The sequence below is a fragment of the Cervus elaphus genome, chromosome 26 (genome assembly GCF_910594005.1).
Source record: "Cervus elaphus chromosome 26, mCerEla1.1, whole genome shotgun sequence".
Lineage (NCBI taxonomy): Eukaryota > Metazoa > Chordata > Mammalia > Artiodactyla > Cervidae > Cervus > Cervus elaphus.
Window position 1 is genome coordinate 36,047,254 of NC_057840.1, and position 14,159 is coordinate 36,061,412.

General features: G+C 39.9%; 1 protein-coding gene across 3 annotated transcripts in view; it reads right to left on the reverse strand.

The window, feature by feature from the left end:
• Nucleotides 1-14,159, reverse strand: part of SYNE1 (spectrin repeat containing nuclear envelope protein 1) — a 482,339-nt gene that overhangs the window by 292,721 nt on the left and 175,459 nt on the right. For all 3 annotated transcript variants that reach the window (XM_043888326.1, XM_043888327.1, XM_043888325.1), the window contains 8 exons: nt 13,674-13,808; nt 10,427-10,585; nt 10,039-10,247; nt 8,939-9,047; nt 6,679-6,843; nt 4,942-5,109; nt 3,316-3,486; nt 2,345-2,485 (listed from right to left, as the gene is read on the reverse strand). In XM_043888326.1, coding sequence (XP_043744261.1) covers nt 2,345-2,485; nt 3,316-3,486; nt 4,942-5,109; nt 6,679-6,843; nt 8,939-9,047; nt 10,039-10,247; nt 10,427-10,585; nt 13,674-13,808 — 1,257 coding nt within the window. The remainder of the gene's footprint in view (nt 1-2,344; nt 2,486-3,315; nt 3,487-4,941; nt 5,110-6,678; nt 6,844-8,938; nt 9,048-10,038; nt 10,248-10,426; nt 10,586-13,673; nt 13,809-14,159) is intronic.

Genomic DNA, 14,159 nt, shown 5'->3' on the forward strand with positions numbered 1-14,159 from the left:
AATTATTACATAATGCAATATAAAATAGTTACTACATAATACTACTGCATCTTCATGTTTGAAAGATTTAACGTCCTCATAGAAATTATCAACATTACTTCAGAGAAGTACCCTGCAATTTGAAGAATAAAAAACCAGTAAGTACAGCTTCCTTATGGCAGAGACATTTATAATATCCTAAAATACAGTATGTACTGTCACAACATTAAATTCTGTGGTTATAAGCATCTATTAAATTATTAAATGCTATCACTATATGTGAAGTCAGAGTCATTGCAGATTCAACTGTGAAACTGTGAATAATAGCAGAACCCCATGAATAAAATCAGAAGTGTAAAACAGTGTTTTCCCCCTAGTGTTTTTCAGAACCCAGAAAAAAATGGAGAAAGCAGAGTTATGTTTGAAAATGCTTATATACATTCCAAAGAGTTGATGCTTTCAAAACTTGTGGTGCTGAAGACTTTTGAGAGTCCCTTGGACTGCAAGGAGATCAAACCAGTCAATCCTAAAGGAAATCAACTCTGAATATTCATTGGAAGGACTGATGCTGAAGCTGAAGCTCCAATATTTTGGCCACTTGATGCAAAGAGTTGACTCATTTGAAAAGACTGTGATGTTGGAAAAGATTGAAGGCAAAAGGAGAAGAGAGTGGCAGAGGATGAGATGGTTAGACGGCAGAATGAACTCAGTAGACATGAATTTGAGCAAATTCCGGGAGATAGTAAAGGACAGAGGTGACTGGCACGCTGCAGTCCATGGGGTTTCAAAGAGTCAGACAAGACTTAGCAACTGAACAACAACAAAAATACACATTCAATTGAAGAGCATTTTGTGGGAGCTATACATGGGGAAAGCACAATGCAGAGAAATCTGAAGAACAGAATGATGCTGACAAAAACCAAATTAAATAAAACTAGAATACTGTTACAAGGCTTTATCTCTAAATCCTAAGAAGACATGAGTGGTGGCAGGAAGCAGGAGTAGATAACGGATTTTGACATCAGCTAGGTCTTCAGCCATATAACTCTTAGGTGTTTGAGCCATATAAATCTGAATCCCCATTTCCTCAACAGTAAAACATTGTTATGAAGACTAAACATGACATTGCTATAAACACGCAGTGGCAGATAGAAAACCCTCAAGTTCCTCAGCAGAGCCACTCAAGGATCACAATAGATATAAAAGCTGTATTAACAATAAGTAAACAAAGAAATAGAGAACAATTATTTCAGCTGTCATACACTTGTGCAGCAGCATATATAAACAATCAGTAAAGTAGCTCAGTTTTTTTTTTTTTTTTTTAGTGAAAATATAATACAGTTATATATGAAGTTATGGGCTCTAGACTCAGAGCTCTGGAGTTTGAATCCCAACCTCACCAATTAGTAATCCCAAGATCTAGGATAAATTCAGTAACAATTTTGTACCCTATATCTTCTCATTTATACAACGTGATTAATAACAGTACCTATCTCTAAGGACTATTTTGGTGATTAAAGAAAATGATAGCCATCAACTCATTAGATCAGCAAATAGTAAATGTGACTTTATCATCTTCCTCTACTAACAGCTAACCCAGTTTCCTGTCTTGCTACCATTATCTCTGTCAGGCTCAGCACCTTGGGTATCATCCTCTCTTCCTTCACTCTGTCCCTTTTATATCTGTCCTTATATATTCATTGCCATCCCCATTACCCTAATTCATGTTCCTATTCATGTACTCAAGCAATGAATGACTTTATAATTAGAACCCATGACTCCAGACTTCTACCCTTTCAAAGTTCTACATCAGCTTAAAAACTCATCTCCCTAAAGTTCAGCTCTTTTGGTCATGTGACTCTCTTTCTTACAAACCTTTAAGGGTAGAGAGTAATGCTAGAGACCTTCAAGAGTCTTTGTGATGTAGTCCCAATTTCCTTTAAAACTTCACTTCCCTGTTTCTGCTTTACAACAGCAAATTCCCATTTCTCACACTTTAATACTTCATGGCGTTTCCTGTTACAAGGAATGCTGGTTTTCTGCCCCATACTCTGCTTTTCTGTCTCCTTTGCCCTTCAAAGTTCAGTTAAAAATATCACTGCCTTCAGAAAGAGGTTTTATAACTTTCTTCATCTACTAGGAAACTAATCATTTTCCACTTTAATGAAAACTTGCTCTTACATCTTGATGTTTAAATCTTATTTTTCATTCCCCAGAGTAACTTGACCAATGTACTGAAGAGTGAACCATAAACAATAAGAATTGACTGAATGAATAATTACAATAATTAATGACATGATGAAGTAGAAACAGCTTTTCATGGGAATTAAGGGTACCAGAGGACTATATGGTCGTGCCAATATACCTTTGTCTGTTCCAATTCTGAAGATAAGCTTTCCAAACTGCTAAAACTCAAGAAGCGCTCATGGCTGGAACCTGTTTGAAAAAGGTATCTGACCACTGTCTCTTTGTTTGTTTCAAATCTCTCCCATTTTCTTAATGTGACCTGAATTTGAAAAAATAAACAATATATCATGTTAAGAATTATCAGAATGCCTCACAAAATACAGTCAAATTTTCATTTATTTGTTAGGCTGTGAACTTCCAGTTAACTCTCAGTTCAAATGTCAAATGACTACATTAATGACTAAAGATCATCCTTGCACCTTCTATAAGAATTTCCCTTCTTGAGTCTCAGTTCACCTTCAAAAAGAGGATATGTGGCCTAGGACTCAAAATTTTCTATCTGCTACAAAGTCCTATGAATCTAAGGATATTACTTAACAGTAGGTAGGGGACAAAGGAAAGAAACCCTTCAATATGTTTCAAGAAAATAAAGGATTAAAGGGAAGATAGAAGAGAGAAGGGAGAGACAGCAGGAAGAAGGGAGAGAGAGACACACAGGAAGAGAGTGGGCAGTCAGTAGGTGGAAATAAAAATCCAAGAACACATTAACTTGTATGTGTTAAAGGCACAATAAATCATAAAGATGTGACTGTTACACTGTCCAGAAAAGGGAAATTATCCAGCAGCAAATTTCTGGATTCAGACAAGAGTGGATTCAAATCCTAGCTTTACTATTGATCGCTACTCTCTGATTTCAGGGAAAATCCTCAAACTCTCTATTTTTAAGCATCCAGTCTTGGAAAATGTGGTAATTACAGTACCCATCTCACAAAGCTGATGCTATGATTAAAAGAGATCACTCATGGAAGTGTTTAACAGAACGCTGGCACCTCAGAGGCAGGAATGATAAATGTTTGCTTCCGCTAGTAGGAGAGGTAACCTGTGACCCGGAAGTTAGTGCAGCCTATGATGTAACTTCCGGTCTGCTACCTGGATGCGGCGCTCCTGTTTCTCCCGACTGTGCTCCACACCGTCCAGGGTGCTCTCCAGCTTCCGCAGCTCTTCTTGGACTCGCCCAGGCAGCCCACCTTCTCCCTGCTGAGCCTGCGCGATCTGCTGCTGCACGTCCTTCTTCTTTGCATTGATCCTCTTTGTCTTTTGCTGGAAGCATTTGTTCAACAGATGGATAGAAATGTTAACTCTCTTAAGCAACTAAGTAGGGACATAAACACCCACGCTATAATGGAGGTACAGAAAGGTAAAATCTCCTGAGCAGGGACCTAAACTGCATTTTAAACTTAAGATGGAGAGTTAAGATGGTAATGAAGGCTCTGTGATAGTCAAAGATGGGCATTATTTAATATTTTATGCTTTTTAATGGGAAACAACATAATTAATTTGGCCTGAGTGTTTTAATTGTGTGCAGATTTAGACAACATGTAATCGTTTGTGCAATACCCCAGATGGAATCTGGCAAAACTAGTCATTTGACATAATTCTCCTTGAAGAACTATATTCTGCCTAAAAACACAAAGCCCCAATTCCAATTTTTAAAAATCAATCATGCTGTAAAAATGCTAATATGAAGAGATTTAAGTCCAGGGTATATTCAGAATTATTAATACGCTAAGATATCTGAGGAAAGGTGTGTTTTAAAATAAATATTTTATTGAAGTATGTACAAGCAAAAATGGTACACAAATCTCAAAATACAACTTATGGATTTTCACAAAGTAAACACACCACATAACCAGGCAGTTGGTTCAAGAAATGAAGAGTTTTAATATTAATATATTACTGTGAATATCTATAATTTCATATTTCTCTGATTTAAAATAAACTGAAACCCAAACAACACTTTTACCAGTGATTGAGAACAATATAGCACTAAGCACTTTTTTGAAGTCTAAAGGCTGCTCTTTTACAACTACTTCAATGCAACTTCCATTTTGATATATTATTACATAGACAATTACTTAACATTTTCCTATACATTAAGTTAACTAAAATTCTGCCATTAGATTAATGTGAATCATACTTTCACTTCTGTTGAATTTGACAAGTAAAGCTGATTAAAATTGTTAATTATCAATACACGTTCCAGAACTTCTTTAGTTCCAGTTTTAATCCTTTGTGGGAGCACACTCTTTAGAAAGGACTGGTACTTCATGTTATAATTTCCCAAACCAGGATGTAGTCAAAGTTGTAAACTGAAGATCAAAGATTATCATGTAATAAAAGAATAGTCATCTCAAATATGAGATGGTTTGTTTATGCTTTCCTTCTCTATTAAGAAAAGGATAATTTAGTGTTTTATGAAGGTTTTCATAGCTAAATCAATTTTCCTTCCACAATTTTCCTTCCACAATTTTCCTTGAACATTTTGGTATCATCAAATCACACTGGCTAAGGATTTTTCTTGCAAGATATTCTGAAATATTAAATATTTAATAAGGAGAACAGACGTGCCAAGTTCTTTTAACTATTTGATTGAGTTCCTTCCCAAGCTCCCCATCTTCCCTGCTCAAGTCAGTGGATTGCCTTACTCTTCATCTGTCTGGTACTCAGTAACTAATCGACTTTGCATAAATGCCCCAGAATAAAGAGGCATTCTACCTGGTGATGAAGGAGTAGTTGTTGTGCTTCAAACAAATTTTCAGTGTCCAAGATCTTCTCAGCTTCTTCCTGGACTTCTTTAGAGCCAGTGATTAACTCTTCCAGGGAACTTTTGACTATTTCTTTGTACTGGACACAGTCTCCAAAGTTGCTTAACATCTTTTCAACCTAGATTTTCATGAAAAATCAGTCAAACTGTTAGATTAGGAATATCTGTAGAAAATTTCAGATCTTTCAGAATCAGGGAACTATAAGTCATCCAAATGATTATTTTTTCTATGCAAGTTTGTAAATGATTTCAAGAAATCCTGATAACTATTTGCTGTACTTTACATTCTTACATTATCTTCCCAAATACAAAGTCATCAGATTTGTAGGACAACTTGGTCAGTACAAATATTCTTGCTAAGGGTAAATGTGGCCTTGTGTGTGCATGCTAAGTTGCTTTGGTTGTGTCTGACTCTGTGACCCTATGGACTGTACCCTGCCAGGCGCCACTGTACATGGGATTTTCCAGGGAAGAATACTGGAGTGGGTTGCCATGCCCTCCTCCAGGGAATCTCCCTGACTCAGGGATCAAACCCACATCTCCTGAAACTTCTGCATTGCCGGCAGATTCTTTACCGCTGAGCCACCAGGGAAGCCAGATGTGGCCTTACTAGAAATGAAATAGATGGTCTTGTATAGTATACAAAGAACTATAAACATTGAAATGTATATAAAGAAGTTTAAAGTGAGTAGATCTTGCCTAAAAGAGGTTTTACTAGCCTGCTGGCTCAACATGAATGGGTTGCTATTATTAGCTATCAGTTATTTGGGCTTCTTAGGTGGCTCAGTGGTAAAGAATCCTCCTGCCAACACAGGAGGTGCAAGGGATGCAGTTTCAATCCCTGGGACAAGAAGATCCCTTGGAGTAGGAAATGTAGGAAATACTACTCAAGTTTTCTTGTCTGGAAAATTCCCTGGACAGAGGAGCCTGGTGGGCTACAGTCCATGGGGTCACAAAGAGTCAGAGATGACCAAGCACAGCACAGTGTCACTTATCTACTCTGTTCCAGGCACTGCACAGGCTTCCCTTGTGGCTCAGCTGGTAAGGAATCTGCCTGCAATCAGGGGACCTGGGTCCAATCCCCGGGTTGGGAAGATCCCCTGGAGAAGGGAAAGGCTACCCCAAACTCCAATATTCTGGCCTGGAGAATTCCAGGGACTATATAATCCACGGGGTTGCAAAGAGTTGGCCATGACTGAGTGACTTTTACTTCACTTCAGGCACTTTACTAAGTACATACAGTATTGCATTCAATTCTTGAAGTTAACTTTTGGGGTATTTTTATCCATTTTAAGCTCATGGTGATGTAGGAAATGGGGTATCAGAGTTAAACTGTACCAGTGGGCTTATTTGACTCTCAAACCTAGGTTCTTAATCTCTGCAATTTACCTGAAACTGACCATGAAATAATGCTTCTAGTGAAAGTATGGATTTAGAAGCTTTGCTCTTTAAATATAGGTGGTGAACCTGAACTATTAATAACATATCCAATAATGGTACAGACCACAAAGCAAAGATTCTGCTCATCTTTCCCACCAATCTTCATATATATAAGTGTCTGTTATAACCATTCAGTTTAAACTATTAATACACATTTCAAATAAAATTATTTGTTAGACTGAAACCCAAAGGAACCTTCCAGACTCTTCATCCAGAGCTTCCATTTAGAGTGTGAATAAATAGTTTACCTCTGACAACAAAGTCCCGAGAGCCTTGAAAGAACTAGATAATTTTGCCAGCTCATCTCCTTGCTTTTGGGCTTCATCCTCAGAAGAAACTTCAATCAGAATTTTAAGCCTGGATTTCAGCCAGCTGAGAGTCTCCCCTTTTTTGGTAATACCACTTCTTATCTCCTGGAATGAAAGAACACTTTTGATGAGCAAACTACAACTGTGAATCATAACTTTCCAGCAAGAAAGAACTCAACCTAAGAAGGTTTGTAACACGGAGGTCGAGGAGCCAGACATTCATTCACCAACATGCCTACTTATTTCACTTTTTGTTCACGTCTTTAACCAAAGTCTATGAATGCTAGGAGGAACTGTTTCCCCAATGCCAAAACCCAATGTGTAAAATCAGTGTTCTCTATACCGAAAAATTCCCTCTGTAACTAGATGTCTACATATTTACAGATATGTCCTTGATCATAACAAAGATGCTTCCAAAAGTACTGTAGAATATGTGACACCAGAACTGGGAATTATAACATATACTTTTTCACCTCATTTTCTGCGAGCTGGAAGGAACACTGTATTTTTTTGGAAAAAAATAAAAAAAGAAACTGACAGAGTCCTTTTTTAAATTAGTGGGTTTCTTTCATTGAAGAATTTACTTGGTGAATATTATTATGGATGCTCTAAAGATGTATGGTGCTAGTGGTGAAGAATCCACTTGCCGGTGCAGGAGACACAAGAGATGCGGGTTTGACCCCTGGGTTGGCAAGACTCCCTGGAGTAGGAAATGGAACCCCACTCCAGTATTCTTGCCTGAAAAGTGCCACGGACAGAGGAGCCTGGTGGGATACAGTCCACGGGGCTGCAGAGTCAGACACGACTGAGCGGCTGAGCACAACGATCTATTTTAACTTCATTAGCTCATATTTTATGTTTCACTTTGGTTGGTTTTTGGAAGTCAGTACCCCAGAGAGTAAGGTGCACAAACAGGCGCTCAGCTCTAATCCAGGAAGAGAAGGCTGACTGGCCAAGACGATACCAGAAAGACCTCAGGCATCAGCCCTTGTAGGACTGGGGACCGGGGGAATGGTGCCTGGGGCTGCCTCTCCCTCCTGCACCTGCTTTGGGTAGCTGAGAGCTGACTGCTTGTGCTGCTACAAGAGGGTCTTACAGGGCCAATACCTGCAGAGGAAATAGTTGGTTTTAGAAGCAAGTGGTTTTTTCTTTCCAAGATGTGAACTTTCTGCTATTATAACAGCAACCAAGAGAAAATATAGACGTCCGTCTACAGGTGGACATGGTATTATTGAGTACCTTTAGCATGTCAAGGGATTATAATTTTAATAGGGAAAAATGAAAATCAGAGGATGGGAATAGAAAGGAAATAACATTCTTATCAGTGCTTCACTGGTGGCTCAGCAGTAAAGAACCCTCCTACCAATGCAGGAGACTCAGGTTCAATTCCTGGGTGGGGAAGATTCCCTGGAGAAGGAAATGGCAACCCACTCCAGTATTCTTGCCTGGGAAATCCCATGGATATAGAAGCCTGGTGGTCTAAGGTCCCTGGGGTCACCAAAGAGTCAGACACGACTTTGCAACCAAATAACACAATATATTCTCATCAACAACTCTGTGACTTGCAGTGGTTCAAAGTACCGAAAGATAAATAACATTCACAACAGCACGTATCTACAAAGCTAAGAGCCAAGATAAGAGGGAGAGGGATGCTGTGTGCCATTCACAGACTGCAAACTGGATTCAGGCCTGAGGTTCTGTCGCCCTGGCTGGGTTTATCAGGCAGCACCCTTGCTCACAGGGACTGATCCAATCCAAGCTGCAAGTGACATAGAAACGATACTTAAGAGACCATGCCCAGTTCTCTCATCTTCTGTAATCCAGCTTTTGAGTGGCTGAAAATGTACAAAAACCGGCAGTGTTCTTGTTTTCCATGACTATTCTTGATCTCCACTGTGTTGTACGCCCATGCATACAATTTTCCTCTCAAGATTCCCCATTAGCTAAAGAGGCATTAGAGGTACCACTGAACATGACTAAATCTCAGAACTAACAATGATTCCACAAAGAACACCCCTGCAGTTCTCCACAGAAACAGGGGGAGACTTATTTTAAGACAATTTTCAGGAAGTCAATTTTTTTTTTTTTAGGAAGTAAATTTTTTTATAGAAAGAAAACAAGACATCAGTTAGACTGTTGCCATTATTTTTTTTTATTAATAGTTATTTTCTAGTAACAAAAAAAGTGGCCCAGAACTTACCTCCACAGCACGTTTAACTTCTCCTTGATTAGCAGTATCAATGGTCTCATTCTTGATCCCCTTTAACTGGGTCTCCTTTGCAGATATCCAAGAGGAGAACTCATAAATTCTGAAATAACACAGGTATTTTCTTATTAAAGGGAGAAAATATCCCCAGGGTTAGAATATATTTTCCATTTTGAATTTATGCATGGAAATTTGATAATCAACTGATGAGAAAATGGATTCACACATTGCATTCAACTCATTAGCAAACTGATTAACAAATTTCCTGGCAATGGTTCCTTTCACGTGAAGCTCAAGGCAGAAGAGGCTGCCCCTGGGCTCACTCACTTGAACCAAAGGGAAAGCAGAGCAGATGGAGCTCAGTGGTGGAGGAAGATGCATCTCAGAGTCTGGGCACATGGAAGTGAGGAAGGTACACCCGAGGTCTGACCTCATGCGTCTCCACCAGAGACAGAAACCCAAAGAGGCAGAAGTCCCTTTCGCGGTGACATGAGGAAATCAGAGAGAAAGAGATTGCCTAATTCTGATTCAAAGAGACAACATCTGGGTCACCTGGAAATAATGTGCTTCCCTCTTGTTTCTGACTGAAAGTGAAAGTCGCTCATTCGTGTCTGACTCTTTGCGACCCCATGGACTATATAGTCCATGGAAATCTCCAGGCCAGAATACTGGAGTGGGTAGCCATTCCCTTCTCCAGGGGATCTTCCCAACCCAGGGATTAAACCCAGGTCTCCTGCACTACAGGTGGATTCTCTACCAGCTGAGTCACTAGGGAAGCCCAAGAATACTGAGTGGGTAGCCTATCCCTTCTCCAGGGGAACTTCCTGACCCAGGCATCAAAGTGGAGTCTCCTGCATTGCAGGTGGATTCTTCACCAGCTGAGCGACCAGGGAAGCCCCACTTTGGTTTTCTAACTGAAACTCATTCTTTAAATTCAATGAAGCATTTTTGTACAAGAGCATGCACACAATCATACCATCTGATTTTCTTCATTGCGTAAGATGAAACATATTTCATGACTTGTTTTGCAACGATGTCTGAATTAAAAGAATTATGAAAGACCACGTCCTTCTCTGGGAGCCACCCACAACTACCTGCTCGTGTAGTCCTTCCACTTGTCTGGGTCTCCCACCAGCTTCGCGTAGGTGCAGTCAATAGCAGCTCTGAGCTCCTTGAGGGTCACGTGACAGGTCTCCGGTGTGTTCCGGACTGCGTCCCGGACTGGAAGTTTCAGACACAGTTCTTCAATGAGCTGTAACCTTTTCTCACAGAGATGGTGAGGGCCCTTGTCACTGAAGAAGATCTAGTGAGCAATAAACATTTACATAATCTCTGTGAGAATCCACACAAGACTGCCATATTTTCATGGACAATTCCCATCTAGTCTAGCAGTATAAAGTAATGAAGCTATTGGGTGTTTTCAGACCCAAATGCAAGCATCAGTTATATACTTGAAGGGACACTGGGACTTCTGGGACATACCCTATGCTCTTTGATGACCTTTTCGCTGCCTTCCTGGGGCACCAGCTTGGTCTCTCGGTCCAGCTCAGCTCTGCACTCTTCCACAGAAGCTAAGAACCTGTTCTTCTCCACCTCAATCTTCAGATGAAGCAAATGATATGGAGCTTCTGCTTGAAGATCCTGCATGCCATAGGAAGAGTCCGAAAAATAGGATACCATTCCTGATCATGTACATTTCCCACTGAAGTGGGAGAAAATATAAGATAGTTCCTCTTCCAGGGGATCTTTATGACCCAGGGATTGAACCTGTTTCTCTGGCCTTTCCTGCATTGGCAGGCATATTTGTAACCACTGAACCACCTGGACAGCTTAGCCCAAATGTGACTTAATACCTTATCATCAGCATTGAGACTCTGTGCTTTGTACTTTTCCAAGTACCAGGATCACAACCAACCTTTCCAGCCTGCTGTGAGTTGGGTGTTTCCACGTGATTATCCTATTTAACTTTTACAGTAGCCCTATGCAGTATTAATATTCCTATTTTAAAGATCAGACCCTTGAGGCTCAAGGTTAAGTAGAAAAGCTGGATTTGATTCTAAATCACACACTGATTCCATATAGCCTCTCCCTGGCATGTGTCCTTTTAAATTTTGTCAACAGCCCTATGAGGTAGGAAGGACAGATTTTATGCTCACTGCACAGGGGTTGAGGGGGTGCTCAAGGAAACCTCATTAGTGAAAAAGCCAGGATTAAGCAGCCCACGGCTCCGACCACCTGCCATGTCCTCTTTTCCTCGGAGCATACACTAAGAAAAGAAGCAAGCCAGCACACAACAATGGCATCCTGACAATGGGGAGCTTTTTACATTCTTCTTTGATACAAGTATAAGCTTCATCATTCCCTTTAGTTGTACAATTTATTTTTAGCCTACTTGTCTCCTATGGCATTTAAAAGATTACCTTTAAAATAAAACACTGCGATAACTGATGAGAAAAATGAGTTAAGGCTTTGGAAAGACTAGGACAGATTATATCCCAGAGAACTCAATGTATGTGTGTATGTAAAATAAAATACAGCCTTCAATTATAGTCTCTATTCCACAGTACATTTTTGATAATGTTAAACCTAAAAGACAACTTTAAAAGCTTGAATTTCTTTAAGCATCCTTTTTTTAAAAAAAATCAAATTTAGCAAGTAAAAAGGTATTTCTTTTTTATTTTTATTGAAGCATAACTGATTTACAATGTGAGGTGTACAGCAAAGTGATTCAGTTACACATATATATATATATAAATATATACATATATATTCAGATTATTTTCCCTTATAGATTGTTACATAATATTGATTATAGTTCCTTGCATTATACAGCAGGTTCTTGTTGGTTATCTATATAAAAAGGTATTTCTTTAATTGTGTTTTTCTTATGCAAAAGGCTGAACTTTTTATCCTATGTTACTGGGGTTAGAAAAACAAAATCCCGAAAGTGACACAAGCTGATGGACAGTGTTCCAGCTACCTGCTTTCTGGATCTCATGACTCCTTCAGCTAACGCATATAAAATTCACCGTTCAGTATTCCCTCAGAGCATCACTTGTGAGTCTGCTGCTGGAGTCGCTTCCTCCAGTCTGCCCCGAGGATGACACCTTCAAAGGGCCCCATCACTTACAGCTGCTTCCCCTGACATGCAGATTCTGAAGTCGGTTTCCATGTGACAAGCCCACGCAAGACACTCCGGTCGCACTGAGCCCAGTGGAACGTGTGTGCCCCGGGCACACCCTGCAGCTTGCTTTTTTCCTCCCTGCCGCCCCCTGACCCCTGCCGCTTCTTTAAGGTCCTTGCTCAAAACTAATTACCTGCCTTCTTCTTCTCTGCTGTCCAAGTGGTCCACTTCTCTCTTTCAAAGCTTTCATCAATGTATTACTTACACTTTTTGGAACTTATTATGTATTGTACTTTTATTATTTTGCAACTAATTATCTTCCTTACTGGACTCTAAGTTCTCTGGAGGGAAAGGATTATTCTTTGTTCATCACCGAATCTTTAACCAGTAAACTGTTTTCATTTATGTTTCAGATCATAACAATCTAAACCAGATGACAAAATCCTTGAAAACCTCAAACATATAGGTGTATATATATACCTATATGTAATATATATGTACACCTATATGCATATACCTATATGTATATATACCTATACATACATGTATATACCTATCTATATAAATAGTACATAATTGCATACTTTATATACAAATATATATAATATATGGGACTTCACTGGTGACTCTGATGGTAAAGAATCTGCCTGCAATGCAGGAGACCTGGGTTCTATCCTTGGGTCAGGAAGATCCCCTGGAGAAGGAAGTGGCTACCTGCTCCAGTATTCTTGCCTGGAGATTTCCATGGGCAGAGGAGCCTGGTGGGCTACAGTCCATGGGGTCACAAAGAGTCAGAGATGAGTGAGCAACTAAACACTTTCATACTTTCATACATAATATATATATGATGCTTTCATATGTATTCATATGAGATATGAATACAGAATATATATTTCATATATATGATGTATTTCACACATCATGCTACTGAAATTATAAGGAACATTTCTTGTCATTTCAATAGTATACCTAATATAACTAAGATGGAAACAGTTTATGAAATGTCGCTGAAAAAGTTAAATGCCTTGATGTTCCTGTCCCCAAAAATAATCAGGAAAATAAAGCATACTCTTAAGTAATATAATGAAATTGATGATACTTAAAAATAGGAAAAGCAGGACTTCCCTGGTGACCCACAGGTTAAAGACTTTGCCTGCCAATGCAGGGGATATGGGGTCAATCCCTGGTCCAGAGGATCCCCCGTGCCACTAGGCAACTAAGCTCGTGTGCCACAATCACCGAGCCAGAGTGCCCTAGTGCCTGAGCCCTGCAACAAGAGAGGCTGCTGCAGTGAGAAGCCCGTGCACGGCCAGCTAGAGAGTAGCCCCTGCTCACCGCAACTTGGGAAAGCCCACATGCGGCAAAGAAGATCCAGGGCAACCGCATGTAAAATAAATTTTTAAAATCTTTAAGAAAACAGGAAAAGCAAAATTCTATCACATCTTATCCCGTTTTGTTCAAGTTCCACTTTTTCAATGGGAAAGGGATGAAAAACTATGATAACATTCCCTGGTTTCTAAATTTCTCTGACCATTGAACCCTCACACCCTCATGTTCTCTCTTCTCATCCATGATACACGACCTTCCCGTGAGGTCCTGACTCACCTTCCACTGTTTGTGGAGCTTTCTGACGGCTTCCTGCAGGCCCCGCTGCTCCTGCTCGGGGAGAATGTCAGTGAGCTCATCACAGGCTTTCAGGAAAGCATTGAGCACCCTCTGGTCCAGCTGGCTGAAAAACTCCTGGCGTGGACAAGGGGGAGAGTGGTCACGAGTGTCAGCCAGAATAAAAGGCAGCATCAGACACCAGACAGTGAAGCAGTCATGCCTCTAAACAAGCCTCTTAGCCAGCTGCTGCCCTCTTCAAACCTTCTGGGCAACTACCATTTTGTTTTCAGGAGCAAACTATAATTATCCACAGTGATGAACCAGAAGCCATTGAATCTGAAATTGAACCAGGACTTTTTTATTTTTTAGAAAAACATCTGCAGTTTTCAAATTTGATAGAATCTTCTAGAGAGCCAATGGGAGATCTTAAAAACTTGATCCCGCAGGAACAGAGTTTTAGTTCCTCTTTGGCAAAAGTCAGGAGAG